At 49.4% G+C, this 22,754-nt stretch overlaps 1 protein-coding gene across 2 annotated transcripts in view; it reads left to right on the forward strand.

Annotated features, from left to right (window-relative positions):
• Positions 1 to 13,203, forward strand: part of lypla1 (lysophospholipase 1) — a 61,979-nt gene extending 48,776 nt beyond the window's left edge. Inside the window, exons 7-9 of one of the 2 annotated variants that reach the window (XM_048529387.2) lie at positions 1,680 to 1,781; positions 10,607 to 10,783; positions 12,132 to 13,203. In XM_048529387.2, coding sequence (XP_048385344.1) covers positions 1,680 to 1,781; positions 10,607 to 10,783; positions 12,132 to 12,185 — 333 coding nt within the window. In that variant the 3' untranslated portion in view covers positions 12,186 to 13,203. The remainder of the gene's footprint in view (positions 1 to 1,679; positions 1,782 to 10,606; positions 10,784 to 12,131) is intronic. The other variant, XM_048529389.2, reaches the window with a different exon arrangement.
• Positions 13,204 to 22,754: the final 9,551 nt, after the last annotated feature.

Genomic DNA, 22,754 nt, shown 5'->3' on the forward strand with positions numbered 1-22,754 from the left:
GGTTTTAGTTTACTTCAAACTTGCAGAATATGGGAGGCTGGTCAAAAATATGCATTAGAGTAGTCAAGTCTAGAGTGTGCAGACATTGAAAATGAGCTCAAGTAGGTAGAGAGTTGATGACAGGCTGCAAGGGTGGATTTGTGCTCAGAAATTTCTCTCTAAATAGACTGAGGCTACAAGCAGTATGGTTCTGTCTGAGGTAGTTGCCTGTAGAGACTTGGAGTCACTGGCTTAGGAACAGAGTTTATAAGTAGAACTGAAATTGATAGGTTCAGTATTTCCAGCATTTTAACAGAAAGAAGTTACTGCTTACTGAATCTCAAACCAACAGCCTTTTGTTTGCAAGCAGTGGAATGATTGATCAAAGATGCAAAGTTGATCTAGCTGTCATCAACATGGAGGTGGAAACTGACTTTTTTTGATGTTGGTTTGAGCAGTATGGTGATGAATAATAGAAAGATTCTGGGGGCACCAGAGGTCAGACTTCAGCAGCAAGAAGAAAAAGAAAAGTTTGTTATTATCTGGCTTTGAGCATGTAACCAGGCAATTGCAGTCCTACCCAGTTATATGACTGTGGAGAGGCATTGGAGGAAGATTGCATGTGCATCTATGTCAATAATTCCAGACAAGTTGAAAAGCATTTACTGGATGGCATTTGTGACTTTGAGAACTGTTTGTTACTGTGGATGGATGTAGACTATTTTACAGTATTTCAAATATAAAGTTATGGAAATAAAATAGGCACTGCACTGATTTTTGAAGCTGACAATATGTTCATAAGATTCTGCAAGCTTTTCAGAACTTGCTGTTCCTTCAACTCTGTATTGTGCACCATGGTTCCAGCAGCCAAGGTGCCTGTGCACTGAAATTTTCTCTCAACTCCTTCATATCCAGGGCCCTCTGAAAATGACCTCTGGCTTAACATTTTCAATGGTCGCAGTGCAAATTTGTTTGCAAAACATTTGGAATGTTGAATTTCCCCTATTCTGCTTTTAGAGTGGTCTGTTGATTACACCTCTGAAATATCTTGAACATTTTCTCTAATTCAAGAGGCACTGTATACGTGTCACTTGTTCACTGCTAGGTTAAATCGCTCAACGTTTCTGAATGATATCCTTGAGACTGGATGTTTTCCTTCCTACAGAAGCTTCTGACAATACTGCTGATGCAGTAGTTGCACAGAAATGTTTCTGTTGAAAAAACAATTACAGGAAGTGTTCCATATATGTGAAAGTAAGCCTTTGTTCGGGGTTGTCAGAAAACAGTTTTTTAAAATTGAGATGTATTGTGTATATACGCAGTACTAAATTTCTCTGGAACCTTCAGAGCATCAGCCTGGCATAGTGAAATAAGCAAAATTTATAACTGCACGTTACACTTGATGCAGATAATCTCAGTATTGTAAATATTGCTTATAACCAGTTTATGTAAAGGAAATCTTGCTACCAATTTTTTTTGTTTTAATATTCAACATCTTTAAAAATCTAATGTGAATTTGACATGAACATCAAAATTATCCCGGTTACAGCATAGATCAACAAAGCAATAGTTAGCCAGCATTGTTTAATGAAAGCAGAAAATGCTTTTAACAAAACAGTTTTTTGCTGGAAAATATTGACGTGATTGGTTTATTGGCAGGTAACAGTGATTTTTAATTCTTGGTGTAACTTATTCCATAGGGAGGAGCTCTATCATTGTATACTGCTCTAACAACACATCAGAAACTTGGAGGAGTAATTGGCCTTAGCTGTTGGCTTCCACTTCGGAACTCTTTTCCAGAGGTACTAATAGTCCTTATTGTTGATTAGTGAGATTATTCAACAACCAACAAACATTTGTTGCAATGAAAGCAGTCTTCCACCCTAAATACTCAGAGGTTGGAACTCTTGAGTATCTAGACTTCAGAAGCATCGTGTCTCTTAAAATCGAGGACCTATCCTTCTGTCCTCGTTGTGTCTACAACAATCCTCTTCCAATATCTCTTTGCTTTCACACAGCTGAATGGGATTACTCCCAATTGGTTCCATTCTCATCTGTGTAACTGTAGCCAGATAATCACTTGCAATGTTCACCTTTCTGGCTGCCTTGCTGATAGCCAGGAGCATACGAATTAGCAGAGAAATCTCTGAACAAAATTGAAATAAAGAATGATAGAAACCTAATAAACCCACAAAAATGGAAATGCAGATTTAAGAGGAATAAAGTGCTAAAATAGAATTTTTTAAATTGTAAAACAGGTTAATTTTTGAAAAAGTTTAAGTTGAGCATGTGCAGCCAAAATTCATCATCAGATGGTTGGTGTTCACACACTTCTGTTTTCCTGCTCCCTCAAACCATGATGTCGCCAGAGGTGAAATTAACATTGACCCTGACCTATTTCTCTTCATATATTATATTTTTAGCAACAACATCTGAATCTTAGTTTTTATGTATGCTCTGACTCCAGCTCCAGGCTCGCCACTCTCCCTTGACAGCAGTGTTTTCTCTAAGCTGTGCTGCAGCTTGGAGAAAGTCCACACAATGATAGGGAAAATTAGAGGGAATGTAACTTAATTCCACTGTCGCTAAATCACCAGGTGATTTTATTTGGTGACAAAATATGTTTTCCATTTAAATATTGCGAAGACCAAAAGTGATAGCGAGATTTGAGAAGATTTGTAGCTCAGGTTGAGTTTCTCGATGTGAGTTTGCTCGCTGAGCTGGAACGTTAGTTTTCAGACATTTCGTCACCATTCCAGGTAACATCAGTGAGCCTCCGATGAAGCGCTGGTGTTATGTCCCGCTTTCTATTTCTATTAAAAACCCTACACAGATAACAAGCAAAACGAACGTCATCTACAAAATACCTTGCAAGAACTGACAAACGCTACACTGGACAAACAGGCAGAAAACTAGCCACCAGGATACATGAACGTCAACTAGCCACAAAACGACATGACCCCCTATCACTAGTATCCTTACATACAGATGAGGAAGGACACCACTTTGATTGGGACAACACATCCATCCTAGGACAAGCCAAACAGAGGCACGCACGAGAATTCCTAGAGACATGGCATTCCAACCGGAACTCCATCAGCAAACACATTGATTTGGAGCCAATCTACCATCCTCTGAGAAAAAGAATAGGCAGTGACATCACCAATGCACCAACCCAAGGAAACCTAAACAGATAAATAGAAAGCAGGACATAATACCAGCGCTTCATCGGAGGCTCACTGATGATGTTACCTAGAATGGTGACGAAACGTCTGAAAACTAACCTTGCAACTCAGCGAGCAAACTCACATCCAGAACCAAAAGTGATGTTTTCAGCCCCTGCTACAAATTTTGTTCCCTTGGTACCAACTCCATCCTCATCCCGGCAACAATTTGAAGTTAAATCAACCTGTTTGCAACCTCTCTCACATACGGTTTTGGGGTGAGCTTCTGACTTCATGATCAAACTGTCTGTTAGAAGCACAGCTGGGGTAAATCATCAGGTCTGGTAGTATCTGTGGAGAGAGAAACAGTTACTTGACTTGAAAAATTATGATGACTCTAAAGAATTAAAATCTTCTACCTGCATAACATTGGTCCATTTCACGCATCTCAGCTCATCTGCTGAAACCCTCATCAATGCCTTCATTTCCTCTACACTTGACAACTTCAAAGCACACCAAACTGGCCTCCCACATTCAACTTCTCTAAACTTGAGGATAACTAAAGTTCTCCACCCATGTCTTAATTTCAATAATAATATAATCATTGAAGGGTAAGGCTGCATGGCTTCTACTTTAACACCTAAAGGTATTAGAAGTGGAACAGATGAATTAAAGGCATGGATTGACACTCAGAGTTGTGATGTTACCTTCAGAGACCTAGTTGAGGGAGGGACAGGACTGGGAACTTAACATTCTAGGCATACAACGCTCAGACAGGTCAGGAGAGGATGTAAAATTGGAAACAAAAATAGAAATTGCTAGAAAAGTTCAGGTCTGGCAGCAATTGTGGAGAGAAATAAGACCAAATGTTTTGGGTCAAGTGATCCTTCCTCAAAGCTGTAAAAATTTGAGGTGGTATCACATTATTCCTTTAATGCATTCATGAGATGAGTGTTGCTGGTTAGGCAGCATTAATTGCCCAGAGGGCAGTTACAAATTGACCCACAGCAATGGTTTCGAGTCACACGTAGGCCAGACCATGTAAGGTTGGCAGTTTCCTTCCCTAAAGAACATTAGTGAACCAGATAGGTTTTTCTAACAATTGACAATGGGTTCATGGTCATGGTCATGGTCATCATTATACTCTTAGTTCCAGACGTTTATTGAATTGAAATTCCATCTGCCGTGGCAGGATTTGAACCCTAGACCCCAGAACATTATCTGAGTCTGTGTATTAACAGTCCAGTGATAATACCACTTGGCTCTCGTTTCTCTGTAATTAGTTATTGAAGTCAATTATTACAATAAGGAGGGATGATATCTTGGAAGGGCCATCAAATGAGACTTTATGGGTAGAATTTAAGTGGCAGTCATGCTGATGGGAGTGTGAAAAAGAAAAGGTGCAGAAAAGGTTTTTGGCTTGGGGTAAGGCAGATTTTAATTAAAATGAGGAAGGCTCTGGCCAAAATAAACTGGTTAAAGCTGCTTAAGGATAAATCTATAGTGAACAGTGGGACGCATTCAAAAAGGTACTGGGAAGTACAGACCCAATATTTTCCCTTTTAGGGTTAAATGTAGGAGCAACAAGCCCAGAGAACCGTGGACATCAAGGAATATTCAAAACTGAATCAAAAGGGGGGAAAAGAAGGACATAACAGTACAAAGGTAGCAAAACAACAGAGGTCCTAGAAGAGTATGGGAAGTGCAAGAGGGATCTCGAGCAGTTAAAACAGCAAAGGGGAGACATGAGAAAAAGCTGGTAGGCAAGATTATAGGAAATTCTAAATGTTCTGCAAGTAAGTTAAATGGGAAGTGAGTAACCAGAGAAAGAGTAAGATCCATTAGGGACAAAAGGCCAACCTGTGCATGAAGCTAGAGGACATTGGTTAGGTGTTAAATGAATACTTCACATCTGTGTTCACCAGAAAAATGTGCACATACAGAATTCGAAGGTCGACAGTGAAGTTCATCAGCAGTGAGGTCTTAGAGATTATTAGCAGATTTAAAATTAGGCAAATCCCCAGGATGGAGTCATATCCCAGGATGCTGTGGGAGACAAGGGAATAAAGCACATGGGGCCTGACCCAAATCTTTAAACAATCTCTGTCCACAGAAGGTGCTGGGGTACGACTACTATGACTCCATTTTATAAGGAGGAAGGTGGAGATAGACCAATGAGTCTAACCTCATTAGTGGGGAAGCTATTGGGAAGTGAAGGAGAAAAATAATTTCCACCTAGGCAAGATGAGATCAGGGATTGTCAGTATGGCTTTATCTTAGGGGGTCATACCCAACACATCTATTAGAATGTTTTGAGGAGGTGGCCAAATTCTTGGCGGTAGGGCAGTTGATGTACTTTACATAGATTTCAGCGAGGCCTTTAAGGTCCCACAGGAAAATGATCAGGTAAAAGCCCCTGAGGCCCAGGATAATGAGGCAAATTTGGCTTAGTGATGGGAGGCAGAGGGTAGTAGAAAGTGGTTTATGTGACTGGAGCCCTGATAGTCATAAATTATACTGAGAATGTGGGAGGGACGATAAGTAATTTTGCTAATGCCAAATGCTGGCCAGGTGGTTGACAGTGGGTAAGAAGAGTGGTGCTGTTGGTATCTGATATACTGACCTCTGCATTGCAGAGAACAAGTGCCAGCTCTGAGATACCACCTCCTATCATTCCTGGACCATGACTCCATCGTGGAACACCAGGCCTCAGTGTCTACAAGGTTCACTAAGCTCAGTTCATCTGGTGATCTCCCTTATCTAAGCTCTTGGCTTCCCAATCCCAAAAACACCACTTCTATCTCCTTGCCAAAATTCACAATCAGGACTGCATGGACAGACCCATTGTTTCTGCCTACTGCCTCTCAAAAAACACTTCTTGCAGGCTTGAGTTGTTTTTTTTTGTTTGTTTGTTTTTCCCCCTACCCTATCCAGTCCCTTTCCCAGCTATATCTGCAATTCCTCGAACTCTTGTCAGTTTCAGAATTTCCAATTTTCAGGCTTCAGGCACCTCTTTACCATGGTCATGTAATCCCTTATATATCAGTCCCACGTTGGGAGATGGTCTCAGGTCTCGGCTCTCTGCTTCTTCCTCGGGGGTGAAAAAGACCTGAACAATCGCCATCTACCGTCATTCTCCTCCACTTAGCCAAGCTCATCCTCACTCTGAACAAGCTCTCTTTTAAATCTGACTTTTTCTTCAAACCAAAGGCATGGCCACGAGTACCCCCGTGGATCCCAATTATGCTTGTCCTTTTGCAAAGTATGTGGAAACATTCCTTACTTCAGTCCTACTCCAGGCACCACCCACAACCCTTCCTCAGGCATTCCAATGACATCATCAGTGCTGCTTCTCTCTCTAGTTCAGAATTGGAAAAGTTTATCTATTTTGCTTCCAGTTTCCACCCGGTCTCACGTTCATCCGATCCATCTCTGACTCCCCAATTCCCTTCCTCAACATCTGTTTTTATTTTGGGGTGGCGCAGTGGCTCAGTGTTAGCACTGCTGCCTCACAGCGCCAGGGACCTGGGTTCAATTCCACACATGGGCAACTGTCTGTGTGGAGTTTGCACGTTCTCATGTCTGGAGTTCCTCTGAGTGCTCTGGTTTCCTCCCACAGTGCAAAGATGTGCAGGCTAAGTGGATTGGTCATGCTAAATTGCCCATTGTGTTCAGGGATGTGTAGATTCGGTGGGTTATGGGGGGGATGGGTCTGAGTAGGATGCTGAGAGAGTCGGTGTGGACTTGTGGGGCTGAAGGGCCTGTCTCCACACTGTGTGGATTCTAAGTTCTCATATGTGGGGATGGGCTGGCCTGGCCATCAACATTTATAAAAATCCACTGACTCCCATGCTTACAAAAACAAGGTTGCTCGAAAAACCAAAAGAACTGCGTATACTGTGAATCAGGAACAAAGGGACTCCTGTGGTTACCTTGCCTATATATCCTCACATCCTGCCTCCTGTAAAGACGCTTCCATTCTCCCAGTTCCTCTGTCTGCATCATATCTGTTTTGATGATGGCAGCTTCAACAATGGGACCTCAAATGCACACCTTCCTCTTCCTTAACCAAGGATTCCCTATCACTGATTGAAAGGGTCCTCAGCTGGTCTGACCCATTTCCTGCACTTCAGCTCTCACTGCCTCTCTTCCTTCCTACAATAGCAAGGATCATTAGCCACCATTTCTGCTTCCTCCGTCCCTAGTCTTCTCCCATCCCTAGACAGCCTCACGGATAGTTTCCTCCAGGACACCCTGTTCCTCCACTCCTTCACTCCCAACATGTCCCCATGCCCCTATGTTAGCTTCCCCAGAAGCTATAGCACCTGTGCATTTTACTTCCTCCTCCTTCACCATCCAAGACCCTAAACAGTTCTTTAAAATGAAGTAGTGTATTTTGCCTGCAGTTTGCTCAATCTAGTTTACCTATTTGTTGCTTACAATGTGGTCTCTGTTTCTTCAGTGCAGAAAATTGTAGACTGGGTGACCACTTTGCAGAACACCTTTGTTATGTCTGCAAAAAAGACCCTGAGCTTCTAGTTTCCTACCAGTTCATGTTCCCTGGCCAGCATCTCTGTCTCAGGCTTGCTACCATGCTCCAGCAAAGCACAGCAAAACCTGGAAGAACAGTTCATCACTCCTGGGAACTCGTCAGCCTACTGGACTCAGTATTGGGTTGAAGAACTTTAGTGCTTGAGCACCTTCCCCCATGTCCTTATCCCAACCCTTACACATCAGGCCTTGTCATCACCTTGGCTGTTAACCACACACAACTCATTATCAGCTCGTAATAGTTCCCATTAGCAGCTAGTCAATATCCCAGAATGACCTTTACCTCAGTCCTTTGTCTGTCCAACTGTTTTTCTCTCTTTGAGCTCTATCTCCACCTATTGTTCACTCCTATTGCCTCTCCCTGTTCCATCTTCTGCATAAGTACCAACCTTTTCCTACCATCAATGCTGAAGGCTCACTGAACCTGAAAAATTCACTTGCTTTCTCTCCACAGATGCTGCCACACCTGAGGTTTTTCAGGTGTGTGTGTGTGTAAACGTTTATAGGTTATAGGAATATTTAAATGGTTTGGTCAGATGGAAAGATCAGTGGCATATGAGGTGATGCGTTTTGGAAATGGGAACAAGGTAGGGGAGTACTTAATGAATGTAAAGACGTTAGGAAGCTCAGGAACAAAGCTTGGGGTGCTTGCCCATAGATCCCTGAGATGGCAGGACATCTTAATGGTCATTAAGACGGCATACACTTGCCTTTATCAGTCATCGCATTGATTACAAGAGCTAGGAGGCCATGTTGGATCTGTGCAGAACTCCGTGCACGGCTGGAATACTCTGGTTACCATACTATGGGAAGGAAATTATTGCATTGGAGAAGGTGTAAAAGATATTCATCAGGATGCTACTTGTAATGGAGCACTTCAGCTTGGAAGTGAGGCTGGAGCAGAAAAGGTGTGGGACAAACCCAACAGAGGCATATAAGATTAGAAGGGGCATGGATAAAGTGAATAGAAAGCAGAGATAATACCGTGTGGAGCTGGAAGAATACAGCAGGTCAGGCAGCACCAGAGGATCTGGAAAGTTGACATTTTGTTTGGGTCCCAATCCTCCCCTAATTCTGACATCTTTTGCATTCCAATCAGCTGTGTCTTCAGTTGGGCTCCCAGATCTTCAGTTCCCTGCTGCTCCTTCTGCCTCTTTATCTTGCCTGCATCCTTTGAAGATACTTTGAAAACCTACTTCTTTAAAAATATGGTTATCTGACTTTATTGTCATAACTTTTTTTTGTAGTGCTGTGATTAAGCACCAAGGAACATTTAATTATTTTAAATTGGATATAATGGCCTTAGTGGTATTATCGTTGACAATTAATCGAAAGAGCCAGATAATATTCTGGGGAGCTGGATTTGAATCCTGTCATCCCTCATATCAAAGTACTAGAAACAAGAGCTGCTTTCTTTCAACTTGTATGAAATGGTACGAGATGTTTTTTTATTTATTAAGGTATTTTGTATTTTAATTGAATACTGCTTTTCCTTGTGCCAAGTTGAATTATAGGAAAGTTATTTGAGTATCAAATATCTTGTCTTTCTCAAGTCTGGTTAAGAATGTGAAATAGCTGTTGGGAGTAAAACTAATGAATATTTGATATTTGTACATCATATCAGCTAAGCATGCTGTATACAGTTTATTACTTATTATTTAACCATCATGTGCATGATAATTCTTGTACTGCACAGGAAGTTTCTAGTTGGCAGACCAACGCTAAACATGGTAAGCATCTGGATGCAAATGTTAGCATTGAAAGTTTGGCACTAAGGAAGGAATAACTATTTTCCATCAAGTACGAAAACTGCAAAGTTTGCTTTGGGAAAATATAACCATTTCTTCATACATGCAACTTATTCAATATATGCTTTTAAGGTTGGAAACACTATTTTCAATATACATTTTGTACTCACTAAATTGAGTTTACTTCAGCAAAGGCTACCTATGCTAGTTAATATTTGCAGATCTCAATCTCTTTCTAATTGAACATTCTTGGTGTTTAACCTATTAGTTTTAGATAGTTATCATTGAAAAGATTCAGAAATCTCAGTCAATGTTTTAAGCTGAAGATCACTTAATAATAATGATGCAGCAGACGTTATGCTTTAATGTTGCATCTTTGGATAAGTTTTTAGATTTTGACAAAGGTGTACATTTATTTAGAGTATTCTGCAGGGTGACTTTCTTTTCCTTGTGTTCCTGTTTCTGACTTTAAAATTTGCAAGAGTTTTTACTGTTTCCATACTATCATTATTGATCATGCTTGGTTTATATGAACTGTTTCTAACTAATTTTGAATATTTCAAGATGAAGGAATTGGAGGTGCTAATGTCAATGATTAGTAATTTATTTCTTACCTACAAACTTCCAATATTGATATTTGTTGTAATTTTTACAATGATTTGCCAGATAAAATCTTGGTGTAAACCTTGTTCCTTGCTAGTATTTTCTTCAATAATCTGGCAAAACCTCTGTTGAGATTTCTTTTATCTGTGTTGGAATAATCCATTGGGTTTCATATACTTGAAATGAGGGTGCTAATATTTATGCACTGTAGCAAATAGTCAACCTTAACCCAAGGAAAATACTGTTGTAGATTTTGGGGTTTTTTTGTTTTTAATGATTTAACTACAAATTTGAGAGACCCAGTTGCAGCTGTTGAGTCTTTGTCTTCTCACTTGTAGAAAGGTTAAATAAGACTTAAACGTTTCCAGCTAATGCTCAGACTAAACACTCCATTTACTCAACAGAAATCTAATTTGGAGACTATGAAAGTAGCATAAATTTTTCTGAAACTAATTTCTGTAAATCTTTTTGTACAACTTCAGTTCTGTTATTCCTATTTCTACTATTCCTACCGTGTATGGGCAAAGATCATACAAGTTGTTGCCATTTTGTTTCCCTAAGGCAGCTGCTAATAGTCCAAACAAAGATATTCATGCTCTTCAGTGTCACGGGGTGGCTGACCCTCTTGTACCTCTAGCATTTGGTGCTTTCACTGCTGAAAAATTGAAAACTATCATCAATCCAGATAATGTTGTTTTCAAGTCCTATGAAGGCATGATGCACGGTTCTTGTCCCCAGGTCAGTAATTGTATATCTTGAAATATTACAAGTAATATGTATTCCTGAAAATGTCAACATTTATTGTTTTAATAGGAAGTGTTGAATTTGGAGGTTTTAATAGTGACTGAAGTGTTTTAATGTCTATAAATTTACAGAAGCAGTATTCCAATTCACTTTGATCTTATAGCTGTTAAAAAGACAGGATTGAGCTTTTGTAATTTCTTCTTGAAACTGTTAAGGGCATTTATTGAAATGTGTACATTTTGTTTGATTTATTGCCCATCCTTTGACCCAACGGTCTCAATCGATTGAATATGTTACCTGCTTGTTGGACTAGAAAGGTTATAAATGTGTTCATTGGTCTGTGCTGCATTAATTATGATCCAGGATAGTGATAGAGCTTTGTGCTGTAGGGTGGCTATCATAATACAACACTGTCCGTGGTCAGATAGGCAATGTACATTGTAACTAAATTTTAATAGCATTTTAAAAAAATGCTTTTTGTTTCAAAACAAATTCATATGATGTGGGCTTCTCTGGCAAGATCAGAGTGTAGTTAAGCATTGCCCATATTGCTGTCGATCTGGAGTCACCTGTAGCCTCGACCAGGTAAGAGTTGCAGTTTCCTTCCCTAAAGGATATTGGTGGGTTTTCCAATAATTGCCAATGGATTTCAGATCATTATTTGGACTCATGACACCAGACTATAATCCAGCAGGACTGACAAAGGGGCTACGCTTCAAAAGCTCGTGATTTCAAATAAACCTGTTTTACTGTAACATGGTGTTGCATGACTTCTGACTTTGTACACCCCAGTCCAGCACCAGAATCTCCATATCATTAGACATTTAATTCTAGATGTTTATTGAATTCACATTCCACCATCTGCCATGGTTGGATTCAAACTCAGGCTTCCAGGACATTGACCTGAGCCTCTGGATTAACAGTCCAGCAATTATACCACTAATTGCCTCCAATGAGTATTGGTCATCATTCATATTTATGAAGCTAATTAAGTAATCAACTAAATATGAATATTTAAGTATATCTGTGGCAATGGATACTTACACACATTCACTGCAGGCTTTCTGTAAAAGGATGTATCTTTGCACAAAGTTTCTTGACCTAGGAATGGTACAGATCAAGCAGCCAGAGTAGTTTGCTCATACCTGAATTCCAGGGATTTTGTAGCTTTGAGACAATTTGGAAGAGCCATACAACTGGTTGCTGCCATTTGTGTTAAATGGATTTCCAGAACACACCAAAATGCCACTAGTCTGAATGCGGGTATGCCTTGTTCTTTCTACCCTGCCTGTCTCCCTATTTGTGATGCACCAATTTTAATTATCTTTTGTTTTATAACTAGGAAATGATGGATGTCAAACAATTCATTGAAAAGCAGCTACCTCCAATCAACTAACAGAACATCAGAAGCATTTTTCTAAAGCTGTACCAGCATCCGATCATGAGAGACTCTAATCCGTCCTTTCATTTAACTCTTTAAGATGTCAGTCATCCATCATTTTAATACTTGCACATTTTTCACAATTTACGTTCTGTAATTTTTCACAGTGGAACTTTTGACTGTTATGATTAGATGGACACTGTGTGTGATACAGTTTCTAAATGCTTAACACTGCAGTAATTGCTGGGAACATTTAAACTGCTCGTTCCGATGTTTGAGCACCCTAATCTCTACTCTACAGTTTGCTTTTGCGTTTGTTCACATTGATTCTTTTTGCTTTGACTGTGATGATGGTCTGTATCAATATATGAAAAAAAGTACAAGAAGCTACAAGCTCCCAAAAAGATTGTCACTTGATGGAATCTGAACACAGCAGACGTTGACATGGAAAATCAAATAATCATCGTAATTGATAATTAAAGGTGCTTACTCCAAAATTGTGGTAGTTGCATCTTGTATATTAGAGCAGTACACTTAAATACACTTTTCAACAGGGTGTTCGAAACAAAACATTATGAAAAGCACTAAAAGTGATCTATTGAAAAAGTGGTGATATCAAAATTAAGCATGAAACCAAGTACAGCATTATACCATTTGGGTACTGCATTTTATTGTGATAACATTATTTGGTGTATTACAATTGTACCAATGTAAGAAACAACTGAGTTGAATAATTAGCAAAGCAACTACAATGAAATTGTGTACATTTCCGTAAACTTAAAGGACAAAACTGTGCAGGGATAATTTTTATATTCCAGTTAGACATGTGCAAATGTTGTAATGGTGGATATGGATAGTGTATTTTATTTGCTTTTTGTATGATGTGAAATTTACCTAATGTTTAAGCATTACATTTTTAAACCAATTGTATTAGTATTGATTTCATTTAGATGTGATGCGCAGTTTGTGTGACACAATCCGAAATTGCAAACAACTTTCAGATTAAAAACATGCTTCACAATTATCAAACTAATATGATTTAACAGCAGCAACTAACTTTAAGTTTGTGGTTAGTACTGATACAGTGTTTAATTTATTTTTGGAAATATAGCTTTTTGTATAGGAATTGCATGCTTTTAAAAAGTTTTTTTATATTAATTTGCCGTAGAAAACCAGGTATAACACCTCTTCAAAACAAATGTGATTTACTTGCAAGGTTGAAATATTTTGAAAGTAAATTATGGATGGAGTTTCCCACTTTATGTGGGGGCAAGCACCTGAGGTGACAATTAACATGCCATAAAAATTTGTCAGATTGTCCATATTTAGGTTATTAACATAATGAGCATGGTGAGGTTTTCAGTGAATCACAGGTCTTGACCCTGGTGATCTGAGTTATCTGAAACTATTGGCCAATCAGTGGCCAGCACTTCAGGTTCCCAGCGTCTGCTGGCCCAGGCCTATTCCTTGACTCTCTGGGTTTGTATTGGGGGTAGGCAGGGGAATATTTTGGAAGACTGGTGGCAAGGGTAGGTCTCTCTCTCTCTCTGTCTCTCTCTCTCTCTCTCTCTCTCTCTCTCTCTCTCTCTCTCTGTGTCTCTCTCTCTCTCTCTGTCTATCTCTCTCTCTCTTTTTCTCTTTCTTTCTCTCTCTCTCTTTACCCCTCTCTCTGTGTCTCTGTTTCTCTCTCTGTGTCTCTGTTTCTCTCTCTGTGTCTCTGTTTCTCTCTCTGTGTCTCTGTTTCTCTCTCTTTCTCTCCCTCTTTCTCTCTTTCTCTCTCTCTCTTTCTTTCTCTTTCTCTCTCTCTCTCTCTTTCTCTCTCTTTCTCTATCTCTCTCTCTATCTATCTATCTCTTTTTCTCTCTCTCTCTATCTCTCTAACTCTTTTTCTCTTCCTCTCTGTCTCTCTCTCGCTATCTCTCTATCTTTTTCTCTCGCTATCTCTCTATCTATCCCTTTCTCTATCTCACTTTATCTTTCTCTACCTCTATCTATCTATCTATCCCTCCCTCTTTCTTTTTCTTTCTTTCTCTCTCTCTCTATCTTTCTCTCTCTCTATCTTTCTCTCTCTCTCTATCTTTCTCTCTCTCTCTATCTTTCTCTCTCTCTATCTTTCTCTCTCTCTATCTTTCTCTCTCTCTATCTCTTTTTCTCTTCCTCTGTCTCTCTCTCTCTGTGTCTCTCTCTCTATCTCTCTCTCTCTTTCTCTCTCTCTCTATCTCTTTTTCTCTTCCTCTCTCTATCTAACTCTTTTTCTCTTCCTCTCTCTCTCCTCTGTCTCTGTCTCTCTCTCTCTCTCTCTGTTTCTCTATCTCTCTCTCTCTTTTCTCTTTCTTTCTTTCTCTCTCCCTCTCTCTCTCTTTCTCTCTCCTCTGTCTCTCTGTGTCTCTCTATCTATCTCTCTTTCTCTCTCTCTCTATCTATCTCTTTTCTCTTCCTCTCTCTCTCCTCTGTCTCTCTCTGTGTCTCTCTCTTTCTCTCTCTCTCTTTCTCTCTCTCTCTTTCTCTCTCTCTCTTTCTCTCTCTCTCTTTCTCTTTCTCTCTCTCTCTTTCTCTCTCTCTCTTTCTCTCTCTCTCTTTCTCTCTTCCTCTCTGTCTCTCTATCTATCTCTCTTTCTCTTCCTCTCTATCTCTGTCTATTTTTCTCTCTCTGTCTCTCTCTATCTATCTCTTTTTCTCTTCCCCTCTCTCTCTCTCTCCTCTGTCTTTCTCTGTCGTTTTCTCTCTCTCGTTTTCTCTCTCGCTCGTTTTCTCTCTCGCTCGTTTTCTCTCTCGCTCGTTTTCGCTCGCTCGTTTTCGCTCGCTCGTTTTCGCTCTCTCTCGCTCGTTTTCGCTCTCTCTCTCGTTTTCTCTCTCTCTCTCGTTTTCTCTCTCTCTCTCGTTTTCTCTCTGTCTGTCTCTCTCTCGCACTCACTCTCTCTCTCTCTCTCTCTCTCGCCCCCCCCTTCTCCGTCTCTCGCCCCCCCCCGCTTCTCCGTCTCTCGCCCCCCCCCTTCTCCGTCTCTCGCCCCCTCCCCCTTCTCCGTCTCTCGCCCCCCCCGCCCCCTTCTCCCTTCTCCGTCTCAGTCTCCCTTCTCCGTCTCAGTCCCCCTTCTCCGTCTCAGTCCCCCTTCTCCGTCTCAGTCCCCCTTCTCCGTCTCAGTCCCCCTTCTGCGTCTCAGGCCCCCTTCTGCGTCTCAGGCCCCCTTCTGCGTCTCAGGCCCCCTTCTGCGTCTCAGGCCCCCTTCTGCGTCTCAGGCCCCCTTCTGCGTCTCAGGCCCCCTTCTGCGTCTCAGGCCCCCTTCTGCGTCTCAGGCCCCCTTCTGCGTCTCAGGCCCCCTTCTGCGTCTCAGGCCCCCTTCTGCGTCTCAGGCCCCCTCCTGCGTCTCAGGCCCCCTCCTGCGTCTCAGGCCCCCTCCTGCGTCTCAGGCCCCCTCCTGCGTCTCAGGCCCCCTCCTGCGTCTCAGGCCCCCTCCTGCGTCTCAGTCCCCCTTCTGCGTCTCACGCCCTTCTGCGTCTCACGCCCTCCTCCGTCTCTAGTCTCCCTTCTCCGTCTCTAGTCTCCCTTCTCCGTCTCTAGTCTCCCTTCTCCGTCTCTCGTCCCCCTTCTCCGTCTCTCGTCCCCCTTCTCCGTCTCTCGTCCCCCTTCTCCGTCTCTCGTCCCCCTTCTCCGTCTCTCGTCCCCCTTCTCCGTCTCTCGTCCCCCTTCTCCGTCTCTCGTCCCCCTTCTCCGTCTCTCGTCCCCCTTCTCCGTCTCTCGTCCCCCTTCTCCGTCTCTCGTCCCCCTTCTCCGTCTCTCGTCCCCCTTCTCCGTCTCTCGTCCCCCTTCTCCGTCTCAGGCCCCCTACTCTCCTCCGTCCCTCCCCGCTACTCCGTCCCTCCCCGCTACTCCGTCCCTCCCCGCTACTCCGTCCCTCCCCGCTACTCCGTCCCTCCCCTACTCTTCCCCCGTCTCTCCCATTTCTCCGACTCTCCCCCGTCTCTTGCCTACTCTCTTCCGCCTCTCCCCCTTCTCCGCCTCTCCCCTCTTCCGTCTCTCCGCTACTCCGTCTCTCCCCTACTCTCCTCCGTCTCTCCCCCTTGTCCGTCTCTCCCCGACTCTCCCCCGTCTCTCCCCGACTCTCCCCCGTCTCCGTCTCTCCCCCGTCTCCGTCTCTCCCCCGTCTCCGTCTCTCCCCCGTCTCCGTCTCTCCGCTACTCTCCCTTGTCCGTCTCTCCAATACTCTCCCCCGTCTCTCGCCCTTCTCCGTCTCGGTCCCCCTTCTCCGTCTCGGTCCCCCTTCTCCGTCTCGGTCCCCCTTCTCCGTCTCGGTCCCCCTTCTCCGTCTCGGTCCCCCTTCTCCGTCTCGGTCCCCCTTCTCCGTCTCGGTCCCCCTTCTCCGTCTCTCGCCCTTCTCCGCCTCGGTCCCCCTTCTCCGTCTCGGTCCCCCTTCTCCGTCTCTCGTCCCCCTTCTCCGTCTCTCGTCCCCCTTCTCCGTCTCTCGTCCCCCTTCTCCGTCTCAGGCCCCCTACTCTCCTCCGTCCCTCCCCGCTACTCCGTCCCTCCCCGCTACTCCGTCCCTCCCCGCTACTCCGTCCCTCCCCTACTCTTCCCCCGTCTCTCCCATTTCTCCGACTCTCCCCCGTCTCTTGCCTACTCTCTTCCGCCTCTCCCCCTTCTCCGCCTCTCCCCTCTTCCGTCTCTCCGCTACTCCGTCTCTCCCCTACTCTCCTCCGTCTCTCCCCCTTGTCCGTCTCTCCCCGACTCTCCCCCGTCTCTCCCCGACTCTCCCCCGTCTCCGTCTCTCCCCCGTCTCCGTCTCTCCCCCGTCTCCGTCTCTCCCCCGTCTCCGTCTCTCCGCTACTCTCCCTTGTCCGTCTCTCCAATACTCTCCCCCGTCTCTCGCCCTTCTCCGTCTCGGTCCCCCTTCTCCGTCTCGGTCCCCCTTCTCCGTCTCTCGCCCTTCTCCGTCTCGGTCCCCCTTCTCCGTCTCGGTCCCCCTTCTCCGTCTCTCGCCCTTCTCCGCCTCGGTCCCCCTTCTCCGTCTCGGTCCCCCTTCTCCGTCTCTCGCCCTTCTCCGTCTCGGTCCCCCTTCTCCGTCTCGGTCCCCCTTCTCCGTCTCGGTCCCCCTTCTCCGTCTCTCGCCCTTCTCCGCCTCGGTCCCCCTTCTCCGTCTCGGTCCCCCTTCTCCGTCTCTCGCCCTTCTCCGCCTCGGTCCCCCTTCTCCGCCTCTCGCCCTTCTCCGCCTCGGTCTCCCTTCTCCGCCTCGGTCTCCCTTCTCCGCCTCGGTCTCCCTTCTCCGCCTCGGTCTCCCTTCTCCGCCTCGGTCCCCCTTCTCCGCCTCGGTCCCCCTTCTCCGCCTCGGACCCCCTTCTCCGCCTCGGACCCCCTTCTCCGCCTCGGACCCCCTTCTCCGCCTCGGTCCCCCTTGTCCGCCTCGGTCCCCCTTGTCCGCCTCGGTCCCCCTTGTCCGCCTCGGTCCCCCTTGTCCGCCTCGGTCCCCCTTGTCCGCCTCGGTCCCCCTTGTCCGCCTCGGTCCCCCTTCTCGGTCTCTCGGTCCCCCTTGTCCGCCTCGGTCCCCCTTCTCCGTCTCTCGGTCCCCCTTCTCCGTCTCTCGGTCCCCCTTCTCCGTCTCGGTCCCCCTTCTCCGTCTCTCGGTCCCCCTTCTCCGTCTCTCGGTCCCCCTTCTCCGTCTCGGTCCCCCTTCTCCGTCTCGGTCCCCCTTCTCCGTCTCGGTCCCCCTTCTCCGTCTCTCGCCCTTCTCCGTCTCTCGCCCCCCCTTCTCCGTCTCGGTCCCCCTTCTCCGTCTCTCGCCCTTCTCCGTCTCTCGCCCTTCTCCGTCTCTCGCCCTTCTCCGTCTCTCGCCCTTCTCCGTCTCTCGCCCTTCTCCGTCTCTCGCCCTTCTCCGTCTCTCGCCCTTCTCCGTCTCGGTCCCCCTTCTCCGTCTCGGTCCCCCTTCTCCGTCTCTCGCCCTTCTCCGTCTCGGTCCCCCTTCTCCGCCTCGGTCCCCCTTCTCCGTCTCTCGCCCTTCTCCGTCTCGGTCCCCCTTCTCCGTCTCTCGCCCTTCTCCGTCTCGGTCCCCCTTCTCCGTCTCTCGCCCTTCTCCGTCTCGGTCCCCCTTCTCCGCCTCGGTCCCCCTTCTCCGTCTCTCGCCCTTCTCCGTCTCTCGCCCTTCTCCGTCTCGGTCCCCCTTCTCCGTCTCGGTCCCCCTTCTCCGTCTCGGTCCCCCTTCTCCGTCTCTCGCCCTTCTCCGTCTCTCGCCCTTCTCCGTCTCTCGCCCTTCTCCGTCTCTCGCCCCCCCTTCTCCGTCTCTCGCCCCCCCTTCTCCGTCTCGGTCCCCCTTCTCCGTCTCGGTCCCCCTTCTCCGTCTCTCGCCCTTCTCCGTCTCTCGCCCTTCTCCGTCTCTCGCCCTCCTCCGTCTCTCGCCCTCCTCCGTCTCTCGCCCTTCTCCGTCTCTCGCCCTTCTCCGTCTCTCGCCCTTCTCCGTCTCTCGCCCTTCTCCGTCTCTCGCCCTTCTCCGTCTCGGTCCCCCTTCTCCGTCTCTCGTCCCCCTTCTCCGTCTCTCGTCCCCCTTCTCCGTCTCTCGTCCCCCTTCTCCGTCTCTCGTCCCCCTTCTCCGTCTCAGGCCCCCTACTCTCCTCCGTCCCTCCCCGCTACTCCGTCCCTCCCCGCTACTCCGTCCCTCCCCGCTACTCCGTCCCTCCCCTACTCTTCCCCCGTCTCTCCCATTTCTCCGACTCTCCCCCGTCTCTTGCCTACTCTCTTCCGCCTCTCCCCCTTCTCCGCCTCTCCCCTACTCCGTCTCTCCCCTACTCTCCTCCGTCTCTCCCCCTTGTCCGTCTCTCCCCGACTCTCCCCCGTCTCTCCCCGACTCTCCCCCGTCTCTCCCCGACTCTCCCCCGTCTCTCCCCGACTCTCCCCCGTCTCTCCCCGACTCTCCCCCGTCTCTCCCCGACTCTCCCCCGTCTCTCCCCGACTCTCCCCCGTCTCTCCCCGACTCTCCCCCGTCTCTCCCCTACTCTCCCCCGTCTCCGTCTCTCCCCCGTCTCCGTCTCTCCCCCGTCTCCGTCTCTCCCCCGTCTCCGTCTCTCCCCCGTCTCCGTCTCTCCCCCGTCTCCGTCTCTCCGCTACTCTCCCTTGTCCGTCTCTCCAATACTCTCCCCCGTCTCTCGCCCTTCTCCGCCTCGGTCCCCCTTCTCCGTCTCTCGCCCTTCTCCGTCTCGGTCCCCCTTCTCCGCCTCGGTCCCCCTTCTCCGCCTCGGTCCCCCTTCTCCGCCTCGGTCGCCCTTCTCCGCCTCGGTCGCCCTTCTCCGCCTCGGTCGCCCTTCTCCGCCTCGGTCGCCCTTCTCCGCCTCGGTCGCCCTTCTCCGCCTCGGTCCCCCTTCTCCGCCTCGGTCCCCCTTCTCCGCCTCGGTCCCCCTTCTCCGCCTCGGTCCCCCTTCTCCGCCTCGGACCCCCTTCTCCGCCTCGGTCCCCCTTCTCCGCCTCGGACCCCCTTCTCCGCCTCGGACCCCCTTCTCCGCCTCGGACCCCCTTCTCCGCCTCGGTCCCCCTTCTCCGCCTCGGTCCCCCTTCTCCGCCTCGGTCGCCCTTCTCCGCCTCGGTCCCCCTTCTCCGTCTCTCGCCCTTCTCCGTCTCTCGCCCTTCTCCGTCTCTCGCCCTTCTCCGTCTCTCGCCCTTCTCCGTCTCTCGCCCTTCTCCGTCTCTCGCCCTTCTCCGTCTCTCGCCCTTCTCCGTCTCTCGCCCTTCTCCGTCTCTCGCCCTTCTCCGCCTCGGTCCCCCTTCTCCGCCTCGGTCCCCCTTCTCCGTCTCTCGCCCTTCTCCGTCTCGGTCCCCCTTCTCCGCCTCGGTCCCCCTTCTCCGCCTCGGTCCCCCTTCTCCGTCTCGGTCCCCCTTCTCCGTCTCGGTCCCCCTTCTCCGTCTCTCGCCCTTCTCCGTCTCTCGCCCTTCTCCGTCTCGGTCCCCCTTCTCCGCCTCGGTCCCCCTTCTCCGCCTCGGTCCCCCTTCTCCGCCTCGGACCCCCTTCTCCGCCTCGGACCCCCTTCTCCGCCTCGGTCCCCCTTGTCCGCCTCGGTCCCCCTTGTCCGCCTCGGTCCCCCTTGTCCGCCTCGGTCCCCCTTGTCCGCCTCGGTCCCCCTTGTCCGCCTCGGTCCCCCTTCTCGGTCTCTCGGTCCCCCTTGTCCGCCTCGGTCCCCCTTCTCCGTCTCTCGGTCCCCCTTCTCCGTCTCTCGGTCCCCCTTCTCCGTCTCGGTCCCCCTTCTCCGTCTCTCGGTCCCCCTTCTCCGTCTCGGTCCCCCTTCTCCGTCTCGGTCCCCCTTCTCCGTCTCTCGCCCTTCTCCGTCTCTCGCCCCCCCTTCTCCGTCTCGGTCCCCCTTCTCCGTCTCTCGCCCTTCTCCGTCTCTCGCCCTTCTCCGTCTCTCGCCCTTCTCCGTCTCTCGCCCTTCTCCGTCTCTCGCCCTTCTCCGTCTCTCGCCCTTCTCCGTCTCGGTCCCCCTTCTCCGTCTCGGTCCCCCTTCTCCGTCTCTCGCCCTTCTCCGTCTCGGTCCCCCTTCTCCGCCTCGGTCCCCCTTCTCCGTCTCTCGCCCTTCTCCGTCTCGGTCCCCCTTCTCCGTCTCTCGCCCTTCTCCGTCTCGGTCCCCCTTCTCCGTCTCTCGCCCTTCTCCGCCTCGGTCCCCCTTCTCCGCCTCGGTCCCCCTTCTCCGTCTCTCGCCCTTCTCCGTCTCTCGCCCTTCTCCGTCTCGGTCCCCCTTCTCCGTCTCGGTCCCCCTTCTCCGTCTCTCGCCCTTCTCCGTCTCTCGCCCTTCTCCGTCTCTCGCCCTTCTCCGTCTCTCGCCCCCCCTTCTCCGTCTCTCGCCCCCCCTTCTCCGTCTCGGTCCCCCTTCTCCGTCTCGGTCCCCCTTCTCCGTCTCTCGCCCTTCTCCGTCTCTCGCCCTTCTCCGTCTCTCGCCCTTCTCCGTCTCTCGCCCTTCTCCGTCTCTCGCCCTTCTCCGTCTCTCGCCCTTCTCCGTCTCGGTCCCCCTTCTCCGTCTCTCGTCCCCCTTCTCCGTCTCTCGTCCCCCTTCTCCGTCTCTCGTCCCCCTTCTCCGTCTCTCGTCCCCCTTCTCCGTCTCAGGCCCCCTACTCTCCTCCGTCCCTCCCCGCTACTCCGTCCCTCCCCGCTACTCCGTCCCTCCCCGCTACTCCGTCCCTCCCCTACTCTTCCCCCGTCTCTCCCATTTCTCCGACTCTCCCCCGTCTCTTGCCTACTCTCTTCCGCCTCTCCCCCTTCTCCGCCTCTCCCCTACTCCGTCTCTCCCCTACTCTCCTCCGTCTCTCCCCCTTGTCCGTCTCTCCCCGACTCTCCCCCGTCTCTCCCCGACTCTCCCCCGTCTCTCCCCGACTCTCCCCCGTCTCTCCCCGACTCTCCCCCGTCTCTCCCCGACTCTCCCCCGTCTCTCCCCGACTCTCCCCCGTCTCTCCCCGACTCTCCCCCGTCTCTCCCCGACTCTCCCCCGTCTCTCCCCGACTCTCCCCCGTCTCTCCCCTACTCTCCCCCGTCTCCGTCTCTCCCCCGTCTCCGTCTCTCCCCCGTCTCCGTCTCTCCCCCGTCTCCGTCTCTCCCCCGTCTCCGTCTCTCCCCCGTCTCCGTCTCTCCGCTACTCTCCCTTGTCCGTCTCTCCAATACTCTCCCCCGTCTCTCGCCCTTCTCCGCCTCGGTCCCCCTTCTCCGTCTCTCGCCCTTCTCCGTCTCGGTCCCCCTTCTCCGCCTCGGTCCCCCTTCTCCGCCTCGGTCCCCCTTCTCCGCCTCGGTCGCCCTTCTCCGCCTCGGTCGCCCTTCTCCGCCTCGGTCGCCCTTCTCCGCCTCGGTCGCCCTTCTCCGCCTCGGTCCCCCTTCTCCGCCTCGGTCCCCCTTCTCCGCCTCGGTCCCCCTTCTCCGCCTCGGTCCCCCTTCTCCGCCTCGGTCCCCCTTCTCCGCCTCGGACCCCCTTCTCCGCCTCGGACCCCCTTCTCCGCCTCGGACCCCCTTCTCCGCCTCGGACCCCCTTCTCCGCCTCGGTCCCCCTTCTCCGCCTCGGTCCCCCTTCTCCGCCTCGGTCGCCCTTCTCCGCCTCGGTCCCCCTTCTCCGTCTCTCGCCCTTCTCCGTCTCTCGCCCTTCTCCGTCTCTCGCCCTTCTCCGTCTCTCGCCCTTCTCCGTCTCTCGCCCTTCTCCGTCTCTCGCCCTTCTCCGTCTCTCGCCCTTCTCCGTCTCTCGCCCTTCTCCGCCTCGGTCCCCCTTCTCCGCCTCGGTCCCCCTTCTCCGTCTCTCGCCCTTCTCCGCGTCTCTCGCCCTTCTCCGTCTCGGTCCCCCTTCTCCGCCTCGGTCCCCCTTCTCCGTCTCTCGCCCTTCTCCGTCTCGGTCCCCCTTCTCCGTCTCTCGCCCTTCTCCGTCTCGGTCCCCCTTCTCCGTCTCGGTCCCCCTTCTCCGCCTCGGTCCCCCTTCTCCGTCTCTCGCCCTTCTCCGTCTCGGTCCCCCTTCTCCGTCTCGGTCCCCCTTCTCCGCCTCGGTCCCCCTTCTCCGCCTCGGTCCCCCTTCTCCGTCTCGGTCCCCCTTCTCCGTCTCTCGCCCTTCTCCGTCTCTCGCCCTTCTCCGTCTCTCGCCCTTCTC

Source organism: Stegostoma tigrinum, chromosome 5 (genome assembly GCF_030684315.1).
Source record: "Stegostoma tigrinum isolate sSteTig4 chromosome 5, sSteTig4.hap1, whole genome shotgun sequence".
Lineage (NCBI taxonomy): Eukaryota > Metazoa > Chordata > Chondrichthyes > Orectolobiformes > Stegostomatidae > Stegostoma > Stegostoma tigrinum.